The 27849-nt window shown below is 39.7% G+C and overlaps 1 protein-coding gene across 4 annotated transcripts in view; it reads left to right on the top strand.

Annotated features, from left to right (window-relative positions):
• mtmr12 (myotubularin related protein 12) overlaps positions 1-27849 on the top strand; it is an 83461-nt gene that overhangs the window by 16683 nt on the left and 38929 nt on the right. For all 4 annotated transcript variants that reach the window (XM_072572596.1, XM_072572586.1, XM_072572577.1 and 1 more), the window contains exons 2-7: positions 6617-6668; positions 8054-8193; positions 13424-13496; positions 15511-15647; positions 19689-19782; positions 24563-24704. In XM_072572596.1, the coding sequence (XP_072428697.1) occupies positions 6617-6668; positions 8054-8193; positions 13424-13496; positions 15511-15647; positions 19689-19782; positions 24563-24704 (638 nt within the window). The remainder of the gene's footprint in view (positions 1-6616; positions 6669-8053; positions 8194-13423; positions 13497-15510; positions 15648-19688; positions 19783-24562; positions 24705-27849) is intronic.

Below are 27849 nucleotides of genomic sequence, written 5' to 3'. Positions count from 1 at the left end.
TGTTGGGAGGGTAGGGGTTCAAGGGCAGAGGTGCGGGCAGTGGAGGAGATGTGCTGAAGGGTATCATTGACCATACGAGGGGAAATTGCGATCTTTGAAGGAGGCGGCTATCTGGGATTTTCTAAAGTGGAATTTGTCATCTTGGGAACCGATGCAGCAGAGGAATTGGGAATAAGGGATGGTGTTTTTACAAGAGGCAGGGTGAGAGGAGGTATAGTTTAGGTAGCTGTGGGAGTCAGTGGGTTTGTAGTAATGTCTGTGGTTAGTCAGTTACTGGGGATAGAATTGGAGAGGTCAAGGAAGGGGAGGGAGGTATCCAAGGTGGCTCAGGTGAATTTGAGGTCCAGCTGAACGGTGTTGGTGAAGTTGAACTGTTCAACCTCCTCATAGGAGCACGAGGTAGCACTGATACAGTCATTGATGTAGTGGAGGAAAAAGTGGGGAATGGTGCTGGTGTAGCTGTGAAAGATAAACTGTTCCATGTACCTGAAAAAGAGGCAGGTCTAGCTGGGGCCCATGCAAGTACCCACAGATACCCCTTTGGTTGGGAGGAAGTGGGGGGATTGGAAAAAGAAGCTGTAAAAGGTGAGGACCAGTTCAGCCAGGTGGACGAGGGTGTGAGTGGAACGGTACTGTTTGGGACGGTGTGAGAGGAAGAAACTGAAAGCTGGGAGGTCTTCATCGTGGCGGATAGATGTGGATGTCCATGGTGAAGATAAGGCATAGAGGGCCAGGGGAATGCAAGTCTTGGAGTTGGAGGATGTGGGTGGTGTCCTGAATGTAGGTGGCAATTTTCTGGACTAAGGGGGACAGGACAGTATCAAGTTATGCAGAGATGAGTTCAGTGGGACAGGAGCAGGCTGAGACAATGGGTCGACGGTGAAGTCGGGTTTGTGGATGTTTGGTAGGAGGTAGAATTGTGCAGTGTGTGGTTCATGGACGATGAGGTTGGAGGCTCTGCATGGGAGCCCCCCAGAGGCGATGAGGTTGTGGATGGTCTGGGAGGTGATGGTTTGATGATGGGAGGTGAGGTTGTGGTTGAGGGGGCATTAGGAGGAGTGGTCTGTGAGTTAGCACTTGGTTTCAGCAGTTTACAGGTTGGGTAAATATAGTCTGCCTTGGACAAGTTGACAAAACAGTCTCAAAGTTCTTTACAATCAAAACAAGACCTCTTTACTCCTATATTCTAATTCTCTTACAATAAAGGCCAATATTGTCTTTGCCTTCCTACGCCATGTTAGTTGTCAGTGACTTATGCACAAGGGACAGCAGTGTCCCTTTTGAGAGGTTGGGAAGATTTTGATGTTCCTTTTTAAAGCAAAAATACACTCCGCCTCCATTCTTCCTACCAATGTGTATAACTTCAGATTTTTAGTGGTATTTTCAGCTCCCATGTTCTTGCTCACTTGCTCAGCCAGCCCATATTCACTTGAAGCCTCTTCATACTTACCTCACTACAAACAATTCCATTTAGTTTTGTTTTGGAAAATTGGCTGGAAGGCAAGAACATGTGAATATTTTGTAAATAATCCTAGTGTTTTGTTTTCCATATTCGGATGGTCTACTCCTTCTAATTAATCTCTGAATAACCTTTCCATTAACTTTTCAAGACTGCTTAATTTCAGTTTAATTAGTGACTACTTTGGAAATGCTTTTAATTACTCAAATATTGATGAGACTGCTAAAGGAATTAAGTAATAGGGATAGCTGATTTCCTTCTGCTCAGTTTGTAGCATCCTTCAAATCCTAATTTCTAATTTGATCTCCTGAAACTAGGTGACTTTCTTGTCCATCATCAAGGGAGTCTATTTATGGAACTATCATATTTCTTGTTCATTTCTGTCTAAATGTATTAATATGTCATAGTATTGTTACTGCACAGAAGGATACCATTTGATTGAAATCCTTGCTGGCTCTTTTCATGACAGTCAGCCGGATTTACTCTTTTCTGTAGTGCTGTTAATTTTTCTTCAGATAATTCTCAAGTGCCTTTTCTTTATTTTAACAAAAACCTTTGATAGTCTAATTGTCAGCCTTCATCACATTCAGTGCATTCTGAGACCAAACCTGTTATGCATTTTCTTTTAGGAAGTTGTTATGGTGCCTTTGTATCTTTTGCCATAATACAGTTTGGTGGTTTCCCAACCCAATATTTAAAGTCCTGCAACATTACTTGATGAGGAAGAGAGAGTTCTCTCTGACCATATTTTTCTCCCCTTTGTTTTGGTGAACTCATTGTTCACCATGAGACTCATGATTACTACATTCACTTAGATCAGTGGGTGCATTTTTAAATCTTTTTGGTTTTCTTGCAATTTTTAAAACTTCCTTCCTTTACATGACCAGCATTTCCAGTTTTTGTTACTCTAAAAAGAGAAGTGAATAATTGGCAAAGGTCCCAAAAAAGTAGTAGTTCTCCCACAGCCCAAAATGGTTGCAGCAATGATGTAATTTGGCACAACGGCTTTCTCTCATTTGTGTAGACTGAATCCACTGGTTAGATGACTTGTATTTTTGTCGATGGGAATTTTATTAGGAAGTAAGTAACCTCTTTTATTAGAAAATATGCTGAAAGATGCTGTCAAAGCTTTTGGCCTTGGATTCCTCAGAACGGAATAGCAAGAGTACAAAATCTCAAAGGAATCAATGGTTTAGGTTGCATGCAAAGAGGGTGCTTGGTGCTGATCAAGTGAACTCTATGACAGATTTTGGCATGGATAATGCACCAAAGAGTACTTTTAACTGCCAAGCTTTTGTTTAAGTTTCAAACCTGACAAATGTCTACTCTAGTTAAGGCATTGCCATTGAGAATGCACCAGGGAATGGCACTGCCATGAGCTTTGTTTTAGTTGCAAAGTTGTACTGCATAGACACGTTCTTTCTGTTTGCAGAGAACAGGGCTCTTATTGTGAACATGAGATATTTTTGGTGAGTGAACTACTTTGAACCCAAATGTAAACCAAATTAGTGACAGGCTTTCCCTGGAAGAACATTTTATGAACAAGGTTGACTTGTTTGAAACAGTGTTGAAACTATCTGCCAAGTGATCAATTTCACAACCTCTCATGCTTAGATTTGAACTCATGGTCACATAGAATCCTTATCCTGTAGTATAATTAATGGTTAAGCAACTGTCCTCCTGTATCTGAAGCTGGCTAGATATGTTGGAGGCATTCAAGCTGTTCAAGTTTTGATAACCTGAAGGCAGAATTGAAGAAACTAAAATTCATGTTTCACTGCAATACAATAGCCATAGTGTGCAGTAGCAATTCAGTAGGAATGTTTGCACAATTTATTTAATGAAAGAGTGAACTGTTTTAATGTTAAATGTTGACACACAAATATGACTTGTTTTATGAAGTAAAGTATTCTTTAATGTGCTGGTGGTTTGAGCTATACACAAGTCTTCTGTAATATAAACACCAGTGCTGCTGACATTGAAGTTATTTGAGTGTACCGGAAAAATTTTGGTTTGAAACTGATTGTGAATTTCCCTCGACTTAAAGCTAGTTATCACTCCCTTTGTTCAAAATGATTTGATTTGGTTTGACAGCACTACACAATCATGAACCAAAGGAAACAGTAGGACCCTTGCCGTGTGGGACTTGATGTAATTTGATAAATATAGCTGAAAATGAAATTATTGCAAAAACTAAGCATGGCTAATCCTGAGCAAAATTAACAAATTCCAGTGGTGATTGGCATGCTGTATTTTGAGTGGGACTAGCTTCTAGTACAGGTTTGTTTAAACTAATGCGAAGATTGCAAAAAATCAGTGTGTTCAGCAGGGCTCTTCAGAGAACAGTGGAGGCTGGATTATGGAATATCTGTGAGGCTATAGTAGATATTAAGTGATAAGGGTGTCAAAGCTATACTAGTGGGTAGACAGGAAAGTAGAATTTTTAATCAGATTGTGAGGCAGTGGGTATTGTTTTAAAAAGTTGGGACAATAGAAGCAGCCTGGCTTGGTGTGGCAGCTCTCCCAGGCCAGGATTTCTGATTTTTTTTTAGATTTGGCAGAAGCTGTTAGAATTTTGAAGTAGAGGTATTATCTCCCCTCTCGCTGTTACACCTAGAAGCTGGGGCTTCTGTAGGTGTTGCATGTGAGAAAGTCTGATTTCTGAATTTGTACTTGTTGCTGAAGGGTGTGTTTATGGGATGTTGTTATAGTAGAACAGTTAATTAATAATAGTTACCATATCTATTATTCTAAGTTTTCCAATGGAGTTGAGTTATTCTAAACTATTCTTATTGTAATTTAACAATAGTATTTAAAATTGTGTTTTGCACAAAATGTCAAGGTAGACAGGATAGTGAAGAAGGCATTCATTATGCTTGCCTTTATTGGTCAGTACATTGAGTATAGGAGTTGGGAGGTCATGTTGCAGCTGTACAGAACATTTAGTTAGGCCACTATTGGAATACCGCGTGCAATTCTGGTCTAAGAGGAATATTGTGAAACTTGAAAGGATTCAGAAAAGGTTTATAAGGATGTTGCTAGTATTGGAGATTTTTAAGTTACACAGAGCTAAATAGGCTGGGGTTATTTTCCCTGTAGCATCAGAGGCTGTGGGGTGACCTGATAGTAGTTTATAAAATCATGAGGCGCACGTACAGAGTGAATAGCCAATGTCTTTTTCTCAGGACAGAGGAAACCAAAACTAGTGGGCGTAGGTTTAAGGTGAGAGGGGAAAGATTTAAATGGACCTAAGGGGAGGATTCGGCTGCCAGAGGAAATGGTGGAGGCTGGTATAGTTACAACTTTTAAAAGGCATCTGATTGGATCCAAGGGTCTGTTTCAATGCTGTACAACTCTGATTCTATGACTCTGTATAAAGCAAGGTGAATAGATAAGCTCTGTGGAGGATGCAGAGAGGTTGCAAAGCAAGTGGGAAAAAGAAAGTAGATGATGTGGCAAAGTGGGAGGTAATTCACTTTTGTCATAAAAATAGAGTAGAACATTTTTTAAATGTATTAAATTGATAAACGTTGATGTTCAAAGGGAGATCAAAATGTACAATGATACCGGGTTTTTTAAAAAAGTCAATCTATTTGGACATGTTAGTGCACCATTCCATACCAATGGCCTTTTTTTTTTGTTCTTGCATCTTATTTAGGTTAACCCATTCTTAATACAAATTTTGTTTCAGTGTCATCAAGGTCATCCTGTAGAAAGAAATCAATATCTTTGGGAAAATTTGTCAGACATTTTGGAAACAAAATGTTATATTCTTTTCTCTGACATTCCTCTTCCGTATTTGGGAAAATGTCCATTTGTACTTCCGATAAAGGTTGACCAAGAATGGTTATTGATATTGACATTGGGAACAGGATGATGCTATCCCAAGCATTAAGTTTGTAATATTTACCATATTATTGTTCACACTGTAGACTTGTAATTTGATTTGAACACATAATTCAGATTATAGATGCAATAATGTTTATATTCTAGATGTTTTTTTTATCTATAAACCCTTCTATTAGATTCTTGTCTGGAGTCATGATCAGGTAACGATTTATTCTCTATATAAACTACTGAACTTTTAAATTAGATTCTCACCTTTCCTCAACTCATGCTGTTCTCATTTCCATTATCCCAGGATGTTCTCCAATTTCTGTTTGTTTTTAATTAGTCCTACCTCCCAAGATACCACAAAACAGGTAATATTCAAAGGCTAGAAATTGTTTTTTTTTGCCTTTTATCTCTTGCAGAAAGAATTCAACCATCCATGTTTTGAGAGAAACTCATCAGCTTTCAATCTGGGTATATTTGAGAGACTATTCCTTGTGCTTTTGCAAAATAGTTTCTAAGTAATTTTGGATAATGCACCGTTTGACACACACATTCCGTGTAATTCTGTATCACTGTGAGGTGATGCGATGAGAATAAAGAGAAATTTTCCAACTGGTCAGGCAGCATCAGTAACTAAATGGAGGAGATGAAAACTAGTCAAGAAGACAGGGAGAGTGTTGGAGGAGAATGAAGATTAGAGGACAGAAACAAGGATGTGATGCTGTGATTGTACAGAGCCTTGGTGAGACCACCCCTGGAGGATTGTGTGCAATTTTGGTCACCTTTATCAGAGGAAGGATGATCTGGTTACAGAAGAAATGCAACAAAGGTTGTCGAGACTGTATTCTGGGATGAAAGGACTGACCTATGAAGAGAGATTGGGATGGTTAGGATTATATTCACTGCAGTTTAGGTCTTTTTCCTAGAATGGTGGACTCCAAAACTAGAGGGTGTAGTTTTAAGGTGAGAAGGGAAAGATTTAAAAGGGACCCAAGAGGCAACTTCTTCACACAGAGGGTGGTGCATGTATGGAATGAGCTGCCAGAGGAAGTGGAGGCTGATACAATTATGACATTTTAAAAGTCATCTGGATGGATATGTGAATAGGAAGGGTTTGGAGGGATATGGGCAAAATGCTGGCAAATAGGACTAGGTCAGATTGGGATATCTGGTTAGCATGTAAGAGTTGGATTGAAGGGTCTATTTCTGTACCATGTGACTCTGACTTCACCTAGATCTAATTTTCCTTTCACTCTCGATCATTATGTTCTTTAACATGTTTTAGCTGAATCCATGATTGTAAGTCTTTTTTTTATATTCCAGGAAATTAAAAAAGAAAATGTTAACGATGAGCTGAAGGCACAGTTACTACCAGGTAACATTTTTTCTTTTTAAAAGATTTGTGCATTAAAAGCCTCGTTTCCTTTTCAAGTGTTGGATAGAAGATTAGGCAAGGGTTTTCACTGTTGGTGGATTTTGGAAGATACGCTTCATGATCAGGCCACTGAGCGTGCTGTCATTTATGAACATCGGCTTACTTTGTTCTTCCTGCCATGAGCTCTTATCCTTGCTACACCGAGAAAGTGAATTTACATTTGATTTTTAATATTTATCATTAGTGTTTACTGCACCCTAGTGGCAAACAATTTTTTTAAGAACATAAATGATCATGCCACAGGTTTGCTCAAACAAACACTCCTGTGCTGAATGCTTCACGTGACTGCAGCAATCTATTAATGAACAATTGAAGCTAACTTTGGTTTAGCAAAAGCAAAACTGTTTTGTGTTATTTTGTTAACACAACATTTTTAAACTAGACAAATTATATTTTCCAGCTGCAGCTGATGTGACTAAATATTTTTGCAAGCTTTTTGTTTGCATCTAATAAGGACATCAAAAGTAGGAACCACAATAATCTTACTGATACCCAAATTCTGGCCGCTTAATGTGAAAGGTCATCCTTGGGCCAATGAGTCCAAGTCAGGCAGAAGAAAAAGTGCTGGAGTACTCTGATCTGGCTGTCTCTGAAGAGGGAAACATTCAAACAGTTAACAGGAGCTACTGAACTAAAGATGTTATGGGATTAATTTGAGCAGTTACTTGGGAGATGGGTATTTTCCCTTGGGTAACTGTTTACTTGACTGCAATGGAACCCTTTGAATTATTTGTTTTTTTTTCTGAATGGATACTTTCATTGAGGAGGGTCCTGATGAGGAATTACCCAGCAGAATTTTCACTTTCTTTTGGGAAATTTCCTGGGAATTTGCTACATGAGGGATTCCACAAAAGTTGCCATATACAATCTGGCATTCAATTTAGGATTCGAGAACTCTGAAGGACTTTTTGTACCTGACCACTGGTGAGAGTATGGAATTTTCTTCTGCAAGGATTGATTGACATGGGTACCAAGGATGGACTGTGAGAGGAAAGTCTTTCTTCACATGAGGGAACATAAGGTTACGATTGTAGGGTTGAAGAGGAAAAATGGGTAGAGGCTCAAGTGAAGTATAAACAGTCATGGACTTGTTGGGTATTAGCTTGAGTATGTCTGTCTGGTTCTAGGCCCCCTCTTTCAGACCTTAACAGATTGCTGAGGGAATTTTAGATTGGATGAGGGACTGTAGTTGAACGAAGGTTGAGAGATGTGGTGGAAGGCCAAGCCTGCATTCATGTTTCAAATGCCTGTTATGAATACTCTATTTGATCAGTTCTCCCTTTTTCTCCCCTCTCTGCTCTTCTTTTCCCTTTCCTGTATGACAGGAGAAATTGTAATCTGCGAGGCAAACACGGTAGTGAAATTCAGTCGAGAAGATTCCTTACAAAGAGGCTTTTATGGAAAGCTCGTCTGTACCAACTTCAAGATTTCTTTTTTAAGTGCTGAGCAGTTGTTGGATGAGATGGTAAGTGTAATTTCAGAACACTGGATAGTATTATATTTGAGTGGTGCTGGTGCCAGTGTTCGAAATTTGAAGGGCTCATAAATTCTCTGCTTCTGGGCAGTACTTGTGTGACTGGGAAAATCAAAAGTAGACCCAAAATTACAATGTGCAAAAGGGCTATAGTTAGTATTAAAACCTAGTCAGCAGATGATTTGGAAAAAACATTTTGGAGGGGTAGTATTAATCTTCATTTGGAAAGTTACCATTGTAACCAAGATCTGTGTTGTCATGGATTGACCAAGGTAAAGTATATGGAAAGGGACTTGGGTGACATTGTAGTGTGGCATAGTGGCTTCATTCTTTGCTGTTCATTTCTGATTCTGCAAAGGAAAGGTCATATCTGATAACTAGTATGTTAGAAACAGGGGAAGTTACATTGCTTCACAAAGGAGGGTACAAAAATGCCCCAGAAATATTGGGGAATGCTTAGGCTAGTGAAAGGGAGGAATTGAGGAATATCAATGTTAATAGGGAAATGGTGTTGAGGAAACTGGGACTAAAGGTTGATGAATCCCCAGACCAGGCAATCTATGCTTCAGTACTGAAGGACCCTATAAGTAATAGATATGTTGGAGGTCAGCTTTCAAGATTCTGGAAGCGTTCTTGTTGATTTTGAGAGTAACTAATATAACACCACTATTTTGGGTGGGGGAAGGTTCTAAGAATGATGCTAGTCTCAAAATATTAACTCTATTTCTTGCACACAGATGCTGCCAGACCTGCTAAGTTTCTCCATCACTTTACCTTCACTTTTAAATAGAAGCAAAGAGAGGAAAAAGGAATTATAGGTTGGTTAACCTGATGTAAGTCATGTGGAAAATATTTAATAGCAGACCACTTGGTGAACCAGTGACAGGATTGGACAGGGTCAGCATGAATTTATGAAAGGGAAATCATGCTTGACAGATCCACTCCTTTTACTCCAACTATTTATGATATTTAATTCCCCCAGTTAATATCTCTACTTAGTTCACCCTTAGAATTATCTCTGTGAAGAGGATGTAGATATGCTTCATTGTGATTTTGGCCAAGCTGAGTAAGAGGGCAAATGCATGGCAGCTGCAGTATAATGTAGATAAATGTGAAATTATTCACTTTGGTGGCAAAAAACAGTAAGACAGATTGTTTTCCCATTCTATTGCTATTCAGAAAAGGGGAGGTATCCTTGTGCACCAGTGGCTGAAAGTAAACATGCAGGTACAACAGGCAGTGATGAGGCAAATGATATGTAGGCATTCAAAGGATAGGAGTTAACTACAGAAGCAGAGATCTTTTGCCGCAACTGTAAAGGGCCTTGCTGAGACCGCACCTCTGTAGTATTGTGCGCAGTTCTGACCTCCTTTTGCTGAAGAAGGATGTTCTGGATGGAGTACTGCAAAGATTTACCAGACTGAATGATTGATTCTTGAGATTGCAGGACTGACTCCTAAAAAGAGACGGGATCAGTTAGGATGGTATTCATCGGAGTTAAGAAGAATGAGAGGTGATCTCATAGAAATCTATAAAAGTCGAACGGGACTGGATAAGAGCAGGAAGGATGTTCCCAATGATTGGGAAGTTCAGAATGAGAGGTCACAATTTAATGATACAAGGGCATTTTAGGACTGACATAAGAAATTTCTTCACCCAAAAGGTGATGAACCTCTGGAATTCTGTGCCACAGAAAATGGTTGGTGTTTGGGGAGAAAGTGGAAATGGTTGGATGATCAGCCATGAGCATATTAAATGTTAGAGCAGGCTCAAATGCTGAATGGTCTACTGCTGCACATAGTACTACAAATTCTGTGACATGACTTAAGCAAGCATTTAAAATCATTATCTAGAAGCAAATGGTGTGTAGGCTAATCAGTTTGTTTAAAGTAAACATTGTTTGGCCACATAGTCGTTTCATATCAGCAGTCTGTGGGTCTCTGTGCTCTTATTTCTATTGCTAGGCTTGTTTGAGTTCAAGATTTGTTTTGTCTTCAGCTATGTTTGTGGTACTTGAGTTTTAAGTGTTCAGCTGTAACCTGCTTCATGACTGAAACAAACCTCTTCCCCATGAGAAAATTCAAGCTGACTGTCTTGTTGTTACCTAGTTGCCTCCTCCCCTCGCCGCACGCCGCCCCCCCCCCCCCCCCCCCCCCCGAAAAAAAAAACACTGCACTTCTGGTTCTTAATCAATGAGCTTTCCTGTCCAATGAAACCTTTGCAGATGAATTTTTGAAAATTCATACCAACACCGTACCACTTTATTTGTCACTTCTTTTAAGACCCAAAGATGAAGTCCATCAGACGCTTGGAACATGTCAGCCAGCAGCTCCTAATAGCTTGCTTCGTGATGCTGCCCTAGTGATTATAATTTTACCATGTTTGTCTCCTTTTTATCTCCTGATTTAAACCTATTGTAAGACAAAGCATAAAATTTGTTCCTTTCAACTACCACTTCCCTTTGATTTACTATAAACTCTCCCCATTTATATTCTGTAGAGAGCCAATGCTCTTTATATTTCTTTTTAAACACATATAGAAACTCTTGATGTCTGTTTTTAACATTTATAGCTAGCTTCCTCTTATTTAACTTTTTTTTTCTCCAGATTAATTTTGTCATTCTCTGTTGCTATTAATTTTATAAATGACTCTAGGTGGTGCAAAAAGCTTTCGTGCAAAGCATCAAATGAATCATCTGTAAGACATATTTTGTTATGACAGAAGTGGTGTTTTAGCAATTCTTAGAATTCAAATAAAATGCATTTGCAGTTTTTAACTGTTGCGTTAATTTGATATGATCTCTTAAGAATGGCTCTTACCTGGGATATTGTGGATTCAACTTTGTTTCGAGATATGATGGGTCTTAATGTAAAAACCTGAAATGCCTCTTTCAACTTCTCAGGCTGTAGTTTCCTTAACTTTCTTTACTGCTTACTTTGAAGGAGTGGGAGCTGCCCATTTCCTTTGTCTGTGCCACCTTGGAAATTTTCTTTTAGTGATAACTTACTTTGAGTATTCTGAAGTATCCCCTTTCAATGTCTATCACTGCTTGATTTGTTTCCTCACTTAGCACTTTAGCCAATTCTGCTTTTAGGCCCACGTAGTTGTCCGTATTTTGAAAATACTAGCCTTACACCACCCTTCTTCCTTTCAAGTTGGATGTAAAGTTCAATTATATTGTTGATGCTATCCAGGGGTGCCCCTACTCTGAGATCATTAATTCTGTCACAGTTGCGATTTCCAGTTTAGTATAACTTTTCAGAACTTATAGCTCTAAGAAATTATTCAAAGCACTTTATGAATGCCTCACGCAGGTACCATTGCCAATGCACAATTATTGCTATTCATTTGCCATAAGAACCCAGTATTTTTTGTGTAATTCTTTCAGATCTCTAGCACCCACAGTTCTTTTGTTTTAGTTATTGTCTATTTTGTCTTGCAATACGATAATTGTTTGGGGACCCTATAGACCCCTGTAAAGAATTGACGTGTAATTTGATTAAGGCATATGGGATATTTTTATGGCTGAAGCCTGGTTTATAAACAGATTATGCTATTGCTGCTAAAGGCTAGTTAAGCCATACCATGATTCTTGTTTGAAGAAACATCTTACAAGAAATATTTAATAAAATAGTACAGAGGAAAATTTATGGAAATGTTATGAATGTTGCTATGATAAAAATTTTATAACTAAATAGAATGGAGTTGTTCTGTTTGGAAATGAGGCTGAGAGTTGGATAACATTGGGGGTGGGGGCAGGGGTTAATAGATTTCAACAATTTGGCGGCAAGACTAAGATTGGCAGGGTGTTGTCATTGTTCTGAGGGTGGTGAGGATTTGCAACTGCAGAAAGAACTGTAAAGCAGAAGTCTCATGAACCTCTATTTTAAATTCTGTAACCTTTTATCACAATGGACCAAAAGCTGGAAAGTGGGATCAGACGGAATTGCTCTTTTTCAACTGGCACAGGCACCGTTAACTGAATGGGTTCCTTTTGCTGAAAATGTGTTTACTGCAGGTAACTTAATTGGTCTGCAATGTTTCCACTTCTGGTTCCTGGAAATTGAAGGATTCAGGCCAGAATTAATTTGGCAACTGACAGCCGATGGCTGGAACACAGAAATTGTAGGTTTGAATAGCAGCAGCAGGTGTAACTTGAATTAATGAGTGCATTGTTTGACATTGTCCTCCAAGCTTGTTTTTCTGCTTAAACACCTTTACACAGGTAAGGAAGTATTTGATAATTTTATTAGATAAATTATTTAAGATAATATCATTAAGATAAAATGAGAAACTATGAAAATTTTGGTAGAAAGCTGTTTAAACTGTTCTTGATGGAAGCTATTAAGGTATAGTGCCCATTCTTGGAAGGATAATTCCCAGTGTCAATTTTTTAATTAAAAATTAACAAAAATTAGAATATTGGAAGACCTTGGACAGGGAAGAATGAAGAGTGAACAACTTGGATCTTGTACAAACACTTCAAATTGAGAATAATAGGTAAATTTAAAATGCAACAGCATGACTAATGTCATTTATCAGATGTGCTAATAGATGTTTCAGTTTATTTGTTCAAGCATTGGGAAATGTTGTGGTATTCGAATTGCAAATGGGCAATGCTAATTCTTCAACACCTACCAAATTCACAATTGTCTACTCGTAGAAGAATATATAAGAATGTATAGGCAGCAAGTGTATAGGAACTTCATTTGCACATTTTCCTCCAAATCCTACACCATCTTGCTTTCGAACTATATTTTTGTTGTTGCAGTGTTAAAATCCTGGAACTTGCTGTCTGGTGTTCCTAAACTAGATGGACTATAGCAATTCACAAAGATGGCTCACCAGCACCTTCTCAAGGGGAATTAAGGAAAGGCAAATAATTCTGGCATTATCATCACATGAATAAAAATCAAGCTACTTTCCAGGTCTTAGACTGTAATTTGTTTCTTGTAAAATTTACCCAGTCTCTGAGATGTACAGCATGGAAACAGACCATTCGTTCCAACCTGTCCATGCCAACCAGATATCCCAACCCAATCCAGTCCCATCTGCCAGCACCTGGCCCATATCCCTCCAAACCCTTCCTATTCATATACCCATCCAAATGCCATCTAGATCTCCACTTTAGATTGCTTTAAAATAAACTAGGCATGATTTGAAATATGGTCAGTTCTCTTTGAATGTTTATTTTGGATTTTCTTTTTGTTTTGTGTTCCAGGAACAATCATATAGGAATAAACTGATGGGTGAAAATGATATCTCGTTGCATTGTGTGGACCAGATCTTTGGAGGTAATATGACAATGCATGGAGTTTTTCATCAATTCCAGTTTTGTTACTATTTGTGCACATACCAACCTTGCAAAGAATATAGATTGTAACTATAGCAGTGTTGTCTGAGGATTGACCTAACTGAAAGGGAAATTAGGCTGAAGGAGCTGAGTTGGCCTCGTCTGAAACCAGTTCTGTCGGAACTAGAGAACTGGAGTAGGCCATTCAGCCCTCACAAACCATTCCTTCATTCCATTAGATCACCAAATCTTAAGCTTATCATTCACCTGTCTGCGGTTAATCCCTGCTTAAGTTTCTACATGTACAGAAGTCGTTTTGCTGAAGGCTCTGTATGGTGGCTGCAAGGGATAAATGCCTGCAGGGATTGAGGGTAGTGGGCATGTTTTAATAGCAAAGTCTGTGGTAATTGATTTGGAGCCAGCAATTCAATAATCATGTTTTAAAAACCAATGGCCGGTGGTTCCTATTTAAGTAGGCATTTTTTTGTTTTTAAAAAAGAATTGTCACTTATGTGCACCTTGACAATAGGTCAAGCTATCTAGCTAGTTGCAATGTTCGGATGTCAAATTTCACTTTGTAAAATATATTAAGTGGAGTACTGGAGAATAATTGTTAGTAATTACAGTAGCTATTTGAGATGCAAGTAACATCATTACATCAGTAACATACAACTCAGTCATGAGGTTTTCGTAATTTTTCTGTATTTCCAGAATTCATGATGTTGTTTTGAATTTCATTTACAATAACGCAACCAATTTTACGCAGCAGGATTGCTCAAAAAAGCATGCGAAATAAATGATCTGATCCCACCTCCTTAAAAACAAAATGTTTTTGTCAAGGAAAGATGTTCTGTTTGGACCTCACGAGAAGTTTGAATAATGTCTGAACAGGCAAGTGGAACCTCCAGTTAATGCCTCATTTGAAGGATGCCACTTCGTGCAATTTTGAACTTTCAGTACTGTGCTGGAGTAACAGTCAAGTGAGAGATACCAATTATGTCAAATTGGCGCTTGGTTGTAATGTTACTTAATAATTTTAAGATTCCTGCAAATTATTTCTTAGATGGTTCCAGTTTTAGTGAAGGAAATCCATTTTGCTCTTTTTGTTGTCTGTTGACATGTCGATCCTTTTGCTTGGGTTCTCCACTTTGTGTGTATGTCAACCTTTGTTTTCAGCTCATACAGTAAAATGATTTGCCAATGAATTTCAAAATGACAAGATTTGGAATGTTATAAAAGGGGTATTTTCAAAAAAAATTTGGTATTAATTTTCATATTAAACTGAATTAAATTGCTCTAATCAAATAGTGTTTAGTTCTGGTTGCCTCATTATAGGAAGGATGTGGAAGCTTTGGGGAGGGTGTAGGGCAGATTTACCAGGATGCTGCCTGGACTGGAAGGTATGTCTTATGAAAAAGGGTTGAGAGCGCTACGGCTTTTCTCATTGGAGTGAAGAAGAACGAGAGGTGACTTGATAGAGATGTTAGAGATGTAAAAGATGTTGAGAGGCATAGATAGAGTGGATAACCAGAGACATTTCCACCATGGGAAAAAGTATCACGAGGGGGCATAATTTTAAGGTAATTGGAGGAAGATTATGGGGCGATAGGCTCTTTACACAGAGAGTGGTGGGTGCGTGGAATGTAGTGCCAGCAATGGTAGTCAAGTCAGATACATTAGGGACATTTAAGTGACTCTTGGATTGGCACGTGTATGATAACATGAAGGTTTGCAAGTTAGTCTGATATTAGAATATGTTAAAGGACTGGCACAACATCAAGGGCCAAAGGGCCTGTACTGTGCTCAACTGTTCTGTTTTCCAAATGTTCTAAAACACTGTCTTTTGACTTGCTGGTTATCAAATTGATGCCTAAACCTTTGTTTGGAAGGGTAATATTGAGATGGGAAGCATGTAATTTACTGCTATGCTTTACAAAAATAATGGCTGAAGATCAGCATTCACGTTTTGTTGCTTTGTGTTAGAATTTCATAAGATTTTGTGATTTTCTTTGTAGTGTATGATGATAAAAAGAAGCCGCTCCTACCAGGTGCTGTAAAGAACAAAATTCCTGAGAAGCTTCTGCTATATTGTAAAGATTTCCGAGTCTTTCACTTTGGGTTAAGATACACGAAGGAAGAGGATGCTAGAAGGGTAAATGAGAGCTAAACTAACTATCTAATTTCCTGCCCCTCATACAATTCAATCAGCTTCTTTACAAATTTGTCTACCTTTTTATGTGTATCTTTCAAGCTATGTTTAAAATTATTCAGTGCTGCAGAACATGGAACAGTACAGCACAGGAGCCTTTCAGCCTGCCATGTCTGTGCCTACAATAATGATGACATTCTCAACTCCTCCCATCTGCCTGCACATAGTTCATATCTTCCTCTCTTCCCTATCTGTTCAGATCTGTCTAAATGCTTCCTAAAGGTTGCTGTCATATTTGCTTCTACCACCTCTTCTGGCAGTGCGTTCCAGGCACCTATCACCCTCTGTTTTAAAACAAAAACTTGTCACACGCATCTCCTTTTTAACTCCCACCCCCACATCCCTCACATTAAACTATGCCCTGTAGTATTTGACATTTCCACCTGGGTGGGGGGGTGGAATTGGCAAAGACTCTGACTATCCACGCCCTATGATTTTATATATTTCTCAGGTTGCCCGTCAATGAGTGGTTGCCTCTGATGTTCTTGTGAAAACAATCCAAGTGTATCCAATTTCCCCTTATAGCTAATATACTCAAATCCTGGCAACATCCTAGTAAACCTCTTTTGCATCCTCTCCAAAGTGTCCACACCCTATAGTGTGCTGACCACAACTGCACACAACTCAATATGTGGCCTAACTGAAGGTTTTTGTACAGCTGCAACATAACCTGCCAGCTTTTATACTCAATGCCCCAACCAATTAAGGCAAGGATGCAGTATGCTACCTTTATTATCTTGTCCATTTGTATTGCCACTTTGAGGGAAGCTATGGACATACACCTCGGTAGCTCAATGTTCCTAAGAGTTCTGTCATTTACTATATACTTTCTTCTTGCACTTACAGTCCAAAGATGTGCAGGTTTGGTGAATTGGCTATGCTAAATTGCCCGTTGACTTTGATGCATTAGTCAGAGGGAAATGGGATTGGGTGGGTTACTCTCTGGAGGGTTGGTGTGGACTTTTTGGGCCAAAGGACCTGTTTCCACACCGTAGGGAATCTAATCTAATCTAAGATGCATCATCTCCCACTTGTCAGGAATAAACTCAATTTGCCATTTCTCTGCTCAACTTTCCAACTGATCTATATTTTGCTGTATCATTTGATAATCTTCCTCACTATCTACAACTCTTCCAATTTTTGTCATCTGAAAACTTTGTAGTCAGACCACCTATGTTTTAATCCAAATATGTTGAGCATTGTTCCATGTGCCTGCATCACAGTATGATGGATAGCTATATTTGAATATATTTTACTTATGACATAGATCAAAACTAATTCCAATATCTGTTGTTTTGCTGTTCTTGGATCTTCAACCTAAATGCTTCCAATTTTAAATCTCTATTTAAATCTTCTTTGATCCTGCATCTCCTCAAATTTTGTTGAACCTACTTGTGAGTGCCTTAAGACATTTTTAAATGTTTTTGCAACTGCAAGTTGCTGATTTTAACCTTTTCAGTTCTGGTATCATTTATGTACAGAGGAAGCTCGATTATTCGGCATTCAATTATCCAAATATCTGATTACTTGGCAAGATCACAAGGTCCTGATGCTCAACAAGACTGTTATCTGGCATTCGATTATCCAGAATTCGATTAACTGAACGAAATACTCCCTGCTTGTGTCATTCGGATAATTGAGGTTCCTCTGTAAATCTTTTAACACCTTTCCCAGTGCCCTATCCTTTTCTTTTGTTATGTGAAGGCTGGAATTCTGCAGAGTACTTACAAGATGGTCTAATCAATGTTTACTTGACTACCTTTTTTGAATTCTATTGGTCCAGCAATGAACTTGTGAAATGCTTATACTTTTTTTGTCCTTTTTTTTTATAATTTGTCTTGCCCCATATCACACTCAGTGCAGGATTTGACACTGGTATTAGACTTGGTGTGAAGGCATGTATATTTGTGCAAGCAGCTGGTTTAGTTGTCTGCCTGCAAGTCACAGATAACTTGTTGAGATGAAGTTTGAAGCCGATGACCAGGTTGGTTTGAAATACCTCATGGTATCCAGAGAACAGCAGTTACCCGGAAAGTAGTCAGATGTGCAGCACGGAAATAGACTCTTTGGTCCAACTCGTCCATACAGACCAGATACCGTCCTAACCTAATCTCTTCCCACCTGCCAGCACCCGGCCCATATCCCTCCAAACCCTTCCTTCATATTCATATATCCACCTAGATGCCTTTTAAATGTTACAATTGTACCAGCCTCCACCACTTCCTCTGGCAGCTCATTCCATACACTCGCTACCCTCTGTGAGAATAAGTTACCCCTTAGATTCCTTTTTAAAGTCCCCCCCCCTCACCTTAAACCTATGCCCTCTAGCTCTGGACTCCTCTACCCCAGGGAAAAGTCCTTGTCTATTTACCCTATCCATGCCCCTCATGATTTTAAAAACCTCTATCAGGTCACCTTTCAGCTTCAGGGATTCAGCAGGATCACCTTTAGGACCCCACTGATCTCGCTGATTAGAGCTGTTCCTCAGAATGCCCAAGGGAGCAGTTGCAGAAGTGTGGGGGAAAGAACGAGAAAAACTGCTATACAATGGTAGTCTGGCATCTCTGACCGTTTTGTTTTTGCTAACGTCGGAAATTTTCAAATGCTGAAAGGGCACCTGAAGGTGGAGACCCCTCTCTTTTTTTTTTTCCCCCATTCAGTCAATATTCCAATCTTGAGCCCAATTGCTTTTCTGAATCAAGTAGTTTTTGATCATTAATTGGTCAGACACTGTATCCACCATCTATTGGAGACAATGTTGAGATGCACACTTAACTGTATGTCTGAGTTATTTTTAATTTTATCTCTCCATAGGATATGGGTGTTACTGGACAATGTTTGTTATCCAACCTTAATTACCCTTGTGCTGAGTGATGTGCTAGGCCATTTCTTAGGGCAAAAGTGAGGATGCAGATGCTGGAGATCAGAGTCTAGATTAGAGTGGTGCTGGAAAAGCACAGCAGGTCAGGCAGCATCTGAGATAGCAGGAAAATCGAGGGTTCTGGCAAAAGCCCTAGGGCAGTTAAATCTTGACCACATTGCTGTGGGTACATCGGCCAAACCTCGTGAGGGTGGTAGATGTTCTTCCATAAAGGACATCCGTGAGCCACAGTGGCCTTTACACTGGTGATTAATTGAGACAATGAAACTAGCTTTCAATACAAGATTTTATTAATAGTTTAAATCCCATCAGCTGGCATATTGAGACTTTAACTGGTGCCCCCATTAGATTAGCCTGGGGATCTGGATTGCTATTCCAGTGACATTACCATTACACTACCATCTGACCACTTCCAACCTGCCAAATCAGAAACTTAATCCTTCGACTCTAATATGTAAAGAGCATAGCCTACTGACAAAATATGCCAGCTTGCACATTAGACTGAGTTGAAGCACTTGTGGCTATGTAGTCCAAGATCCACTGGAGTATCAAAGAATTCTACATAGTGAAGTTGAGTGCAAAGGTGGAGATCTATGGAGAAGCTTGGTATGTTTACATTTCAGTGATTTCTTAAACTTAGTTTCATCTGTGGGGCAATATCAAGCAGAGAACAAGAACTTTACCTACAGAGGTGAAGGGATATCATTGTCTTTGTGCAACCTTTAAGCACTCCCTCTGTTTTGGAGCAGTCTAGGAGAAAAGTGAGAATAGGTTGGTTGCTAATGGGAGCAGTGCCCACTGAAAGTGTGTGTGTGTGTGTATATACACATGTAATTATTGTGAAAAATGTAACTTTTCTTTTGGAAAATATAGCCTTAACATTTTTTTTTTGGCCAGTTCAACTTCTGTGTATCTGTGTATGTGCATTTTACCTATTTTGAAATGATTAAAGGATGAGTTAATCATTCTCTTTCACACTCTCAAACACCTCAGTTCCACACTCCCCAACCCCACTCCTAGCCAGTGTCCCAATAACTCCCAAAACAACACAGTTTGCAAATTTTAACTACATGTATTGATAACTGCTTTCTTTTTTCCTCCAGCTGATCCAGGGGATAGTTCACCATTGTTTGAATCCAACATCTTTAAAATGTTTGTTTGCTTTCCCTTATGTTGGTGCAGCAGGTGGTCTTAAAGGTAATATTGTAGAAATCCTCTGATTATCTTGAAACTATTTTTTTGTATGTTTTGGGTCATTGTTGCAGCCAGTTTCTTACCCATTCATTGTGTGCTATGCAACCAAACCTGGTTCTATTAAAATTGCACCTCCAGTTACTAAGGTTGGAAAAATTTGGTGATATGATGCCAAAAATTAAGACTGAAATAATGAAGGTCTGAAACACAAAAACAAAAATTGCTAGAAAAATGCAGTAGCTTTCACTGCATCGGTGGAGAGAAACCAGAGTTAACAATAGCCCAGTCACCCATAAAAGGTATCTTAACATCTGAAACATTATTTTTAGAAATGGCTATTTTTAAGAAGAATCCAATAGAGATGACAAAAATGGATTGTTAATGAGGCATGAGGAAAGTGTTTTTTCTTTTTTAGAGAATTCAGAGGGTCAATAAGATATAAATTGCTTTATCACAAGTTGTTACTTATTCAAATTATTGCATTGGTTAAACAATGAATTTGACACCTTTAGAAAGGAATATCAATATCAAAGGATACTGTAAAGAGCTGGCACCAGCCCAGTGATTTCAAATTCCACTTAAGATTGTCTGTAATGATGTATTGATTCAGTCTCTATCTCAATCCATTGTCTCAATGTTGGTTTTTGTGGGACGTTTAACATTTATTGGTGTGCTAAACAATGTGCTCTTAAGGCGCACTTATGATTATGACCTGTATTTGGTGACTTCAGGTTAAGTTCTTATCCTCCATCGAGGTAACTCTTCTCTTTTGAATAACCATTCTCCTAACTCTTGAACTGAGCTATTTATGTAAAGGACATGTGTAGAAACATGAGATGAGGCTATTGCAAACCATGATAGCCAATTCAAGTGTCAGGGAAATATCACACCAAATCCCTTCAAATGCTTCCAAGCCCCTCTATCACTTTTTTTTCCTCAAATATTTATTGAACATCGACTGGGCCAACATTCAGTGCTCATCTCTTAATTGCACTTGAGATTGGTTGTGAACTGCTGTTGTCCGTGGAGTGAAGGGACTTGAGAGAGCGTCAGGATTTTGACCCAGATGTACTGAAGAAGCAGCAATATATTTCCAAAGTCAGAAGTTACACAACACTAAATTATAGTTCCAACAGATTTACTTGAAGTCACAAGCTTTCAGAGCACTACTCCTTTGGGTGAAGTCTTCTGACTTTGTCCACCCAGTCCAATTTTGGCACCTTCATAATGTAGTTTTATGTGACTTGGAGAACTTGCAGGTAGTCATTTTCCCATGCACTGGTTCTGGATGTAGTGCCTTGGAGAGCCTGGGAGAGTTGCTGCAATGCATCTTATAGTTGGCACACCTCACTGGTGTGTTAGTAGGGAAGAGAGTTTATGTTGAGTATTGTGGATGGAGTAATAGTTAAGTGTGTTTTGCTCTAAATGGTTTCAGGTTTCTTGAATGTTGGAGAGTCAACTTGCTTATGTGTTTAATTGCTAAACAGCCTTTGGGGAGCCAGAAGGTGAGTGACTTGATGTAGTATTTACAGCCTCTGAGCTACTCTTGTAGGCACAATAAAAACATGGCTAGTTCAGTTCAGTTCAGTTTATGGTTAACAGTAAGCCTCAGGGCAATGCTAGTGGGGTATCCAGTGATGGCAATGCCATTTGAATGCAATGAAATGGTTATGTTCTCTCTTGGAGATGGTCGTTTCATGATGCTTATGGCACAAATGTTACTTTCCAGGGCAACGCAGTGGCTCAGTGGTTAGCTTTGCTGCCTCACAGCGCCAGGGACCCAGGTTTAAATCCACCCTTGGTGACAGACTGCCTGTCTGTGTGGAGTTTGCACATTCTCCCCGTGTTTGTGTGGATTTCCTCCAGTACTCTGGCTTATTCCGACAGTCCAAAAATGTGTAGATTAGGTGGATTGGCTATGCTAAGTTTCCCATAATGTCTAAGGATATACTGGTTAGGTGAATAAACCATGGGAAATACAGGGTTACAGGGATAGGGCAGGGGAATAGGTCTGAGTGGTTTGGAGAGTTGGTGTGGACTTGATGGGTTGAATGGCCTGTTTCCACACAATAGATATTCTGTGATTTATCAGGCCATTGCTGAATGATCTTATGTGGATATGTTGTAACTGTAGTTGTCATTTCACTAGTAATCCATCCCCCTGGCGAGTGTTCTGGAGACATGTGTCAAATGACACCATGGCAGATAGTGAAATTTGAATTAATAAAAATCTGGAATTAAAAGTTGTTCTAATGTCAACCATTGTCATAAATATCCATTTGGTTCATCACCTCATTTAGGAAAGAAAATCTCTGATCCTCACCTGGTCTAGCTAGCATGTGTCAGGAGACCCATAACAGTGTGGTTGATATGCTCTTAAATGGGTTCTCAAACCATTCTGTTCAAGGACTATTGGAGATGGGTAATAAGTGCTGGCCAAGCAGATGATACCTTCATCCCATGAGCACATTTTTACAAAAATGTCCGAGGTATCATAAATGTGCTGAACAACCTTGTGGACCATTTGCAGAGATGTCCTGGAGCTGAGAGGATTGATGACTAACAACTGCAATTATCATCCACTGTCTGTCCTTTATATCTATTTCAGCAGGCAGATGGGGCCTTTGCTGAACATGTCATTCCAAAAGGTAGAATTGCCCTCTGACAGTAATCACTTAGCATTGTCCCTTGGAGAGTCCCTTGATTTTTAGTTAAGGTGGATTATGTGACATATTTGAGCAGTTAGTTTCACCAGCTTCATGCAGTGTTTGATCTGTGAAACCTGAGCACAGGTATGGACTTATTCGGCCCAATGGTCTTTTATTTTTTTGAGAAAGAAGCTTTAAAACTGGCTAAGCACTGTAAGTGTGTTTACTTTTTTAAAAAGCTGTACACAACAAATCCAATTATTTAGCAAAACGAGATAAAAACTTTGCAATATCACACAAGAATGTGTATTGTACAGTCAAATAATATTTTTAAACAGTGGAAATGCTTATACTAGGTTCTGTTTGCTAATTGATTGGCAGCAACTTGCTTTGGTGAGCTGACTTGTTTTAATTTTCTTTAGTCACAGATGCTTGTAATTGCTTGTAATTCCATTAACATAAATGTATTTCTTCCTTTTTTGTATATTGCTAAGTCTCATGAGTCTGAAATCCTTTCAGTTTGCACTGCCAAAAATCCATTTGTAACTTCCTTTATAAATAAAAGTTTCTATTTCCCCAGTAGAACTCCAGAGCATTTTCAGTGCTAATAGCTGTATGTAGCTATTTGTCGAAATTAAACCATGTTTTGGGTAAATGTAAGGTTTGAAAGGAAGGCTAGAGGAGGTGAATATTGTTTAAATGGCAAAAGGCTGCAAAAAAACTTCATTGAAGGGCTTTGGGAGTTTGATGCATAAATCACAAAAGGCTAATGTCCGAATTCAGCAAGTAACATGGCAGGCAAATGAAATGTTGGCCTTTTATTTCAAAGGAAATGAAAAATAAAAATAGTGTCTTTCTGAAGCAATACAAGGCATTAGTCAAATCACAGCTGAAGTACCATATACCATTTTAGTCCCCTTAACTAAGGAAGGATACACTGCATTGGAGGCAGTCCAGACAAGGTCCACCCAGTTGATCCTGAGTATGGAAGAACTGAATTATGAGGTGAGATTGAGTAGGTTGTGTGTACTCATTGGAATATAGAAAAATGAGAGGTGACTTTATTAGACCATAAATGATTCTTTGGGGAACTTGACAAGGTGGTTGCAGAAAGGTTGTTTCCCTTTTTTTTGTGTGTGTGTAGGGCCAGAAAGTGTATTCTGAACCAGGACTTGTGTGGGAGTCATGGGATGAGAAGGAATACTTCTCTTGAAGATAGTGAAGCTGCAGAGGTCTGTTGAAGCTAGGTCCTTAAGTATATTTAAGATCTGAGGTGGGAAAACTTGTGCTTTCATTTATTGGTCAGAGTATTGAGTACAGGAGTTGGGAGGTCCTGTTGCGGCTGTACAGGACATTGGTTAGGCCACTTTTGGAAGATTGCGTGCAGTTCTGGTCTCCTTCCTATCGGAAAGATGTTGTGAAACTTGAAAGGGTTCAGAAAAGATTTACATGGATGTTGCCAGGGTTGGAGGATTTGAGCTACAGGAAGAGGCTGAACAGGCTGGGACTGTTTTCCCTGGAGCGTCGGAGGCTGAGGGGTGACCTTTATAGGGGTTTACAAAATTGAGGGGCATGGATAGGATAAATAGACAGTCTTTTCCCTGGGTTCGGGGAGTCCAGAACTGGAGGGCGTAGGTTTAGGGTGAGAGAGGAAAGATATGAAAGAGACCTAAGGGGCAACATTTTCACGCAGCGGGTGGTACATGTATGGAATGAGCTGCCAGAGGATGTGGTGGAGGCTGGTACAATTGCAACATTTAAGAGGCATTTGGATGGGTATAAAATAGGAAGGGTTTGTAGTGATATGGGCTGGGTGCTGGCAGGTGGGACTAGATTGGGTTGGGATATCTGGTCAGCAAGGATAATTTGGACTGAAGGGTCTGTTTCCATGCTGTACATCTCTCTGACCCTATAATTGAAGGTTACAGGAAAAGGGCGGGAAAGTGGAGTTAAGGATTATCAGCTCAGTCATGGTCTCATTGAATGAATGCCCAAGCAGCCTTGATGGGCTGAATGACATTCTCCTGCTCTTGTATCTTATGATCTGATTTATATACACAGAGGTACTTTAGTTCTGTACAGGTGTCTTTTTGTCATTGAGAAGTTATTATTTTCCCCCCCCCCCCCCCCCACAGTGGGTCCCATAAGAATAGAAGATGATCCTCCAACTGTGATGTTTGAAAGCAAAAACGATTGGAGAGGAGAGCTGGACCGCACTGGAGGTCTGCTAACCTACAGAATAATTTCCATTAACGAAAATTATAAAATCAGCACTAGGTGAGTAGCCAATAGTTAGTCATTCTAGATTGTACCAGGTAATTATTGAGCCTGCACAGCACAAAAAAACTATCCTATTTTTATCCTCTGATCAACCATTTCCTAGTACTTAAAGTATTGTCTCCTGACCCCTACCTACAATTTAAAAAAATTGCCTAAATGGCGATAATGGAACACGGGAATTGTAAAGCATCTCTTATGACCATAGAATATGAGTGCTGCAGTCAGTAATTGAGGTGCAATCTGTATATTGTGGGGAGATCCAGCTGTTTAATTTTGTATAACTAGTCCTAGAAACAGCAATGAGATCAGTTATTTGTAGATTTGCACCTGGATTCCTTCCTGCCAATGTCTGTTTTATCCCTTGGACTCAGCACCACCTTCTTGACCTGCAATCGTCTTCCCGACCTCTCCGTCCCCACCCCCTCTCCGGTCTATCGCCCTCACCTTAACCTCCGTCTACCTATCGCATTCCCAAGGAACGCACACCTTCCTGAAGAAGGGCTTATGCCCGAAACGCCGATTCTCCTGCTCCTTGGATGCTGCCTGACATGCTGCACTTTTCCAGCAACACTTTTTTTTTCAGCTCTCTTTTATCATTTCCCCATATTAAGACCTTTCTATCTGGCCTTGTCTTTACTCTTTGATTTACTGTACAGTCCCAATTGAAACCTTGCCCTCATTTAGTTTAAAATCTGGACTGCTTATTTAGTTGTGACTCCAGACCATCAGCCACAGCATTGTTTAGATGGACACTGTCCCATCAATAAAAATCCCTCCTTTCCCAGTACTGATGCCATGACCAGAACTCATGTCTCTATACAAGTCCTTGAACCATGTGTTCATTCCTCTAACTTGTCCTCTGCTGGTTTTGCATGTGGCTCAAGAAGTAATGTGAAGATTTTGGCCATTTTAATGTCCTGTTTCTTAATTTTGGTGCCTAGCTTTGCGCACTGATTATGCACATCCACCTATTTTGTTCTACCTATGCTGTTGGAACCTACAAAGGCTAAAATGACTGGATCCTCCCCCCATTCATTGATAGCAAGTTGCTTTCCCGGCCAGACAGGCAACACCGACAAAACAGGAAGACTTGTAGGACCATGGAGAAATTACAGCACAACAAGTAGCCATTTAACCGATAGTGTCAGTGCCACATACCAGCATCTAGACTGTTGCCTTGCAGGTTACAGCACATCACATGTTGATTTGGGTTCTTTTAGATTAGTTGAGGGTTTCTGCTTCAATCCGCAAACTGGGCAGCAGATTCTAGACACTCTCCATCATGGAGGTGAAAAAGGGTTTTCCTTTTGTACACTCAACTCTCTCTAGAGTCAATTTAAATATGTGCCCATGGTAATTGATCTCTCACTGGGTCAGAAGGTCTTCCTTGTCCAATGTATTCAAGTCCCTCATTACTTAGTACGCCAGTCACCCCGCACCTCTTCTGGGTAGTTTAGAATTGTTTTCCTGAGAACAATGTTTCCTCCTAGCAGCAATTTTCAATCCCTGGCAATGGTCTTAGATCTTCTGACCAGAGCAGTTATATCCTTCCTATAATATTGTGAACAGAATGCTTTTTGTTTGAGTTCATGTGAATGTGCTGACCAGCTAGCCAATTCCCTATTACCTGTCCCTAGTTGCCCTTGACAAGTTGGTGTTGAGCTGCCACCTTGAACCACTGCAGTCCCTCTGCTGTAGATTGACCCACAATGCCTTTAGGCAAGGGATTCTAGATTTTTACCCAGTGATGTGAAGAAATAATAATACATTTCCAAGTCTGGATGGTGACAGGCTTGGAGGGGAACTTGCAGGTGATGGTGTTACCATGTATCTGCTGCCCTTGTCCTTCTGGATGTAAGTGGTCATGGACTGCGAAGGTGCTGCTTAAAGAACTTTGTTGAATTTCTGTAGTACATTTTATTGTAAGCACTGCTACTACGGAGTATCAATGGTGGAGGGAGTGGATTATTGTGGGTGGAGTGCCAATCAAGCGGGCTGCTTTGTCCTGGATGGTGTCAAACTGTTTGAATGTTGCCAGGGTAGCATTCATGTAGGCAAGTGGGGAGTCTTCCAATGTATTCCTGACTTGTGTCTTGTAGATGGTGGACAGGCTCTGGGGAGTTATGAGATGAGTTACTCACTGCAATATTCCTAGCCTCTGATCTGCTTTTGAAGCTACTGTATTTATATGGTAATTCCACTTGAGTTTCTAATCAATGGTAACCCTCAGGATGATGTTGATTGGAGATTCAGTGATGGTAACAATATTGAATATCAAGTGGCAATGGTTAAATTATGTCTCTTATTGGAGATGGTCATGGCTTGGTATTTGTATGGTGTGAATGTTACTTGTCAGTCCAAGCCTGGATTTTGTCCAAATCTTTTTGCATTGAATATGGACTGTTACAGTATCTGAGAAGACCTGAATGATTATCATTATGCAATCACTAGTGACCATCCCTACTTCTGACATAGGAAGCAGGAGTAGACCTTGAGCCTGCCATTTAATAAGGTAATGAATGATCTGTTTGGAACCCCAAATAAACTTTATCAAATAATCTTTCAACACCTTGCTTAACAAGAATCATGAACTGGAACCCACTTTTCTCGCACCACTCTTTGAGCCACATTCATCTCTCTAACCTGGTTTGCTCTATGCAACTTGCATTTGGCTCCATAATATTGCAGAGATTGACTGTCCAAGCTCTGCCTGTTTGATGCCCAGTGTCTCGTATTGACTATGCAATACCTCCTTTGTCTCACCTATATCATTGGTACCTACATAAGCCACAGTGACTGGCTCCCCCTGTAAATTCTATTACTCCCCTGAGCAGAAATTGTGAAACAGAATGCCAGGCAGGCAGCACAGCGGTCTGGACTCGTACTGCATGCTGCAGAATAATGATGTTAATTCCCCCTCACAGTACTGTCCCCCTATTGTGCTGCATTCTTTCTTGCTCCCTGCTCCTGAATGGATTCCTATGCCATGGAGCCATTGTCATTTAGCTCATTCACCCTGTGGCCTTTGCTGTCATCTAGAAAAGCTGAAAGAACTCAGTCCTGTTGGACAATTACAAATGCTTGGGTTCTTGTGTGCCGGCCCTTTGGGTCCAGTTACCTGCCTTACTTGCAGTCGCACTTC

The sequence above is a fragment of the Chiloscyllium punctatum genome, chromosome 1 (assembly GCF_047496795.1).
Source record: "Chiloscyllium punctatum isolate Juve2018m chromosome 1, sChiPun1.3, whole genome shotgun sequence".
In the NCBI taxonomy this organism is placed as follows: Eukaryota; Metazoa; Chordata; class Chondrichthyes; order Orectolobiformes; family Hemiscylliidae; genus Chiloscyllium; species Chiloscyllium punctatum.
This window is presented reverse-complemented; position numbering and strand designations above follow the sequence as displayed.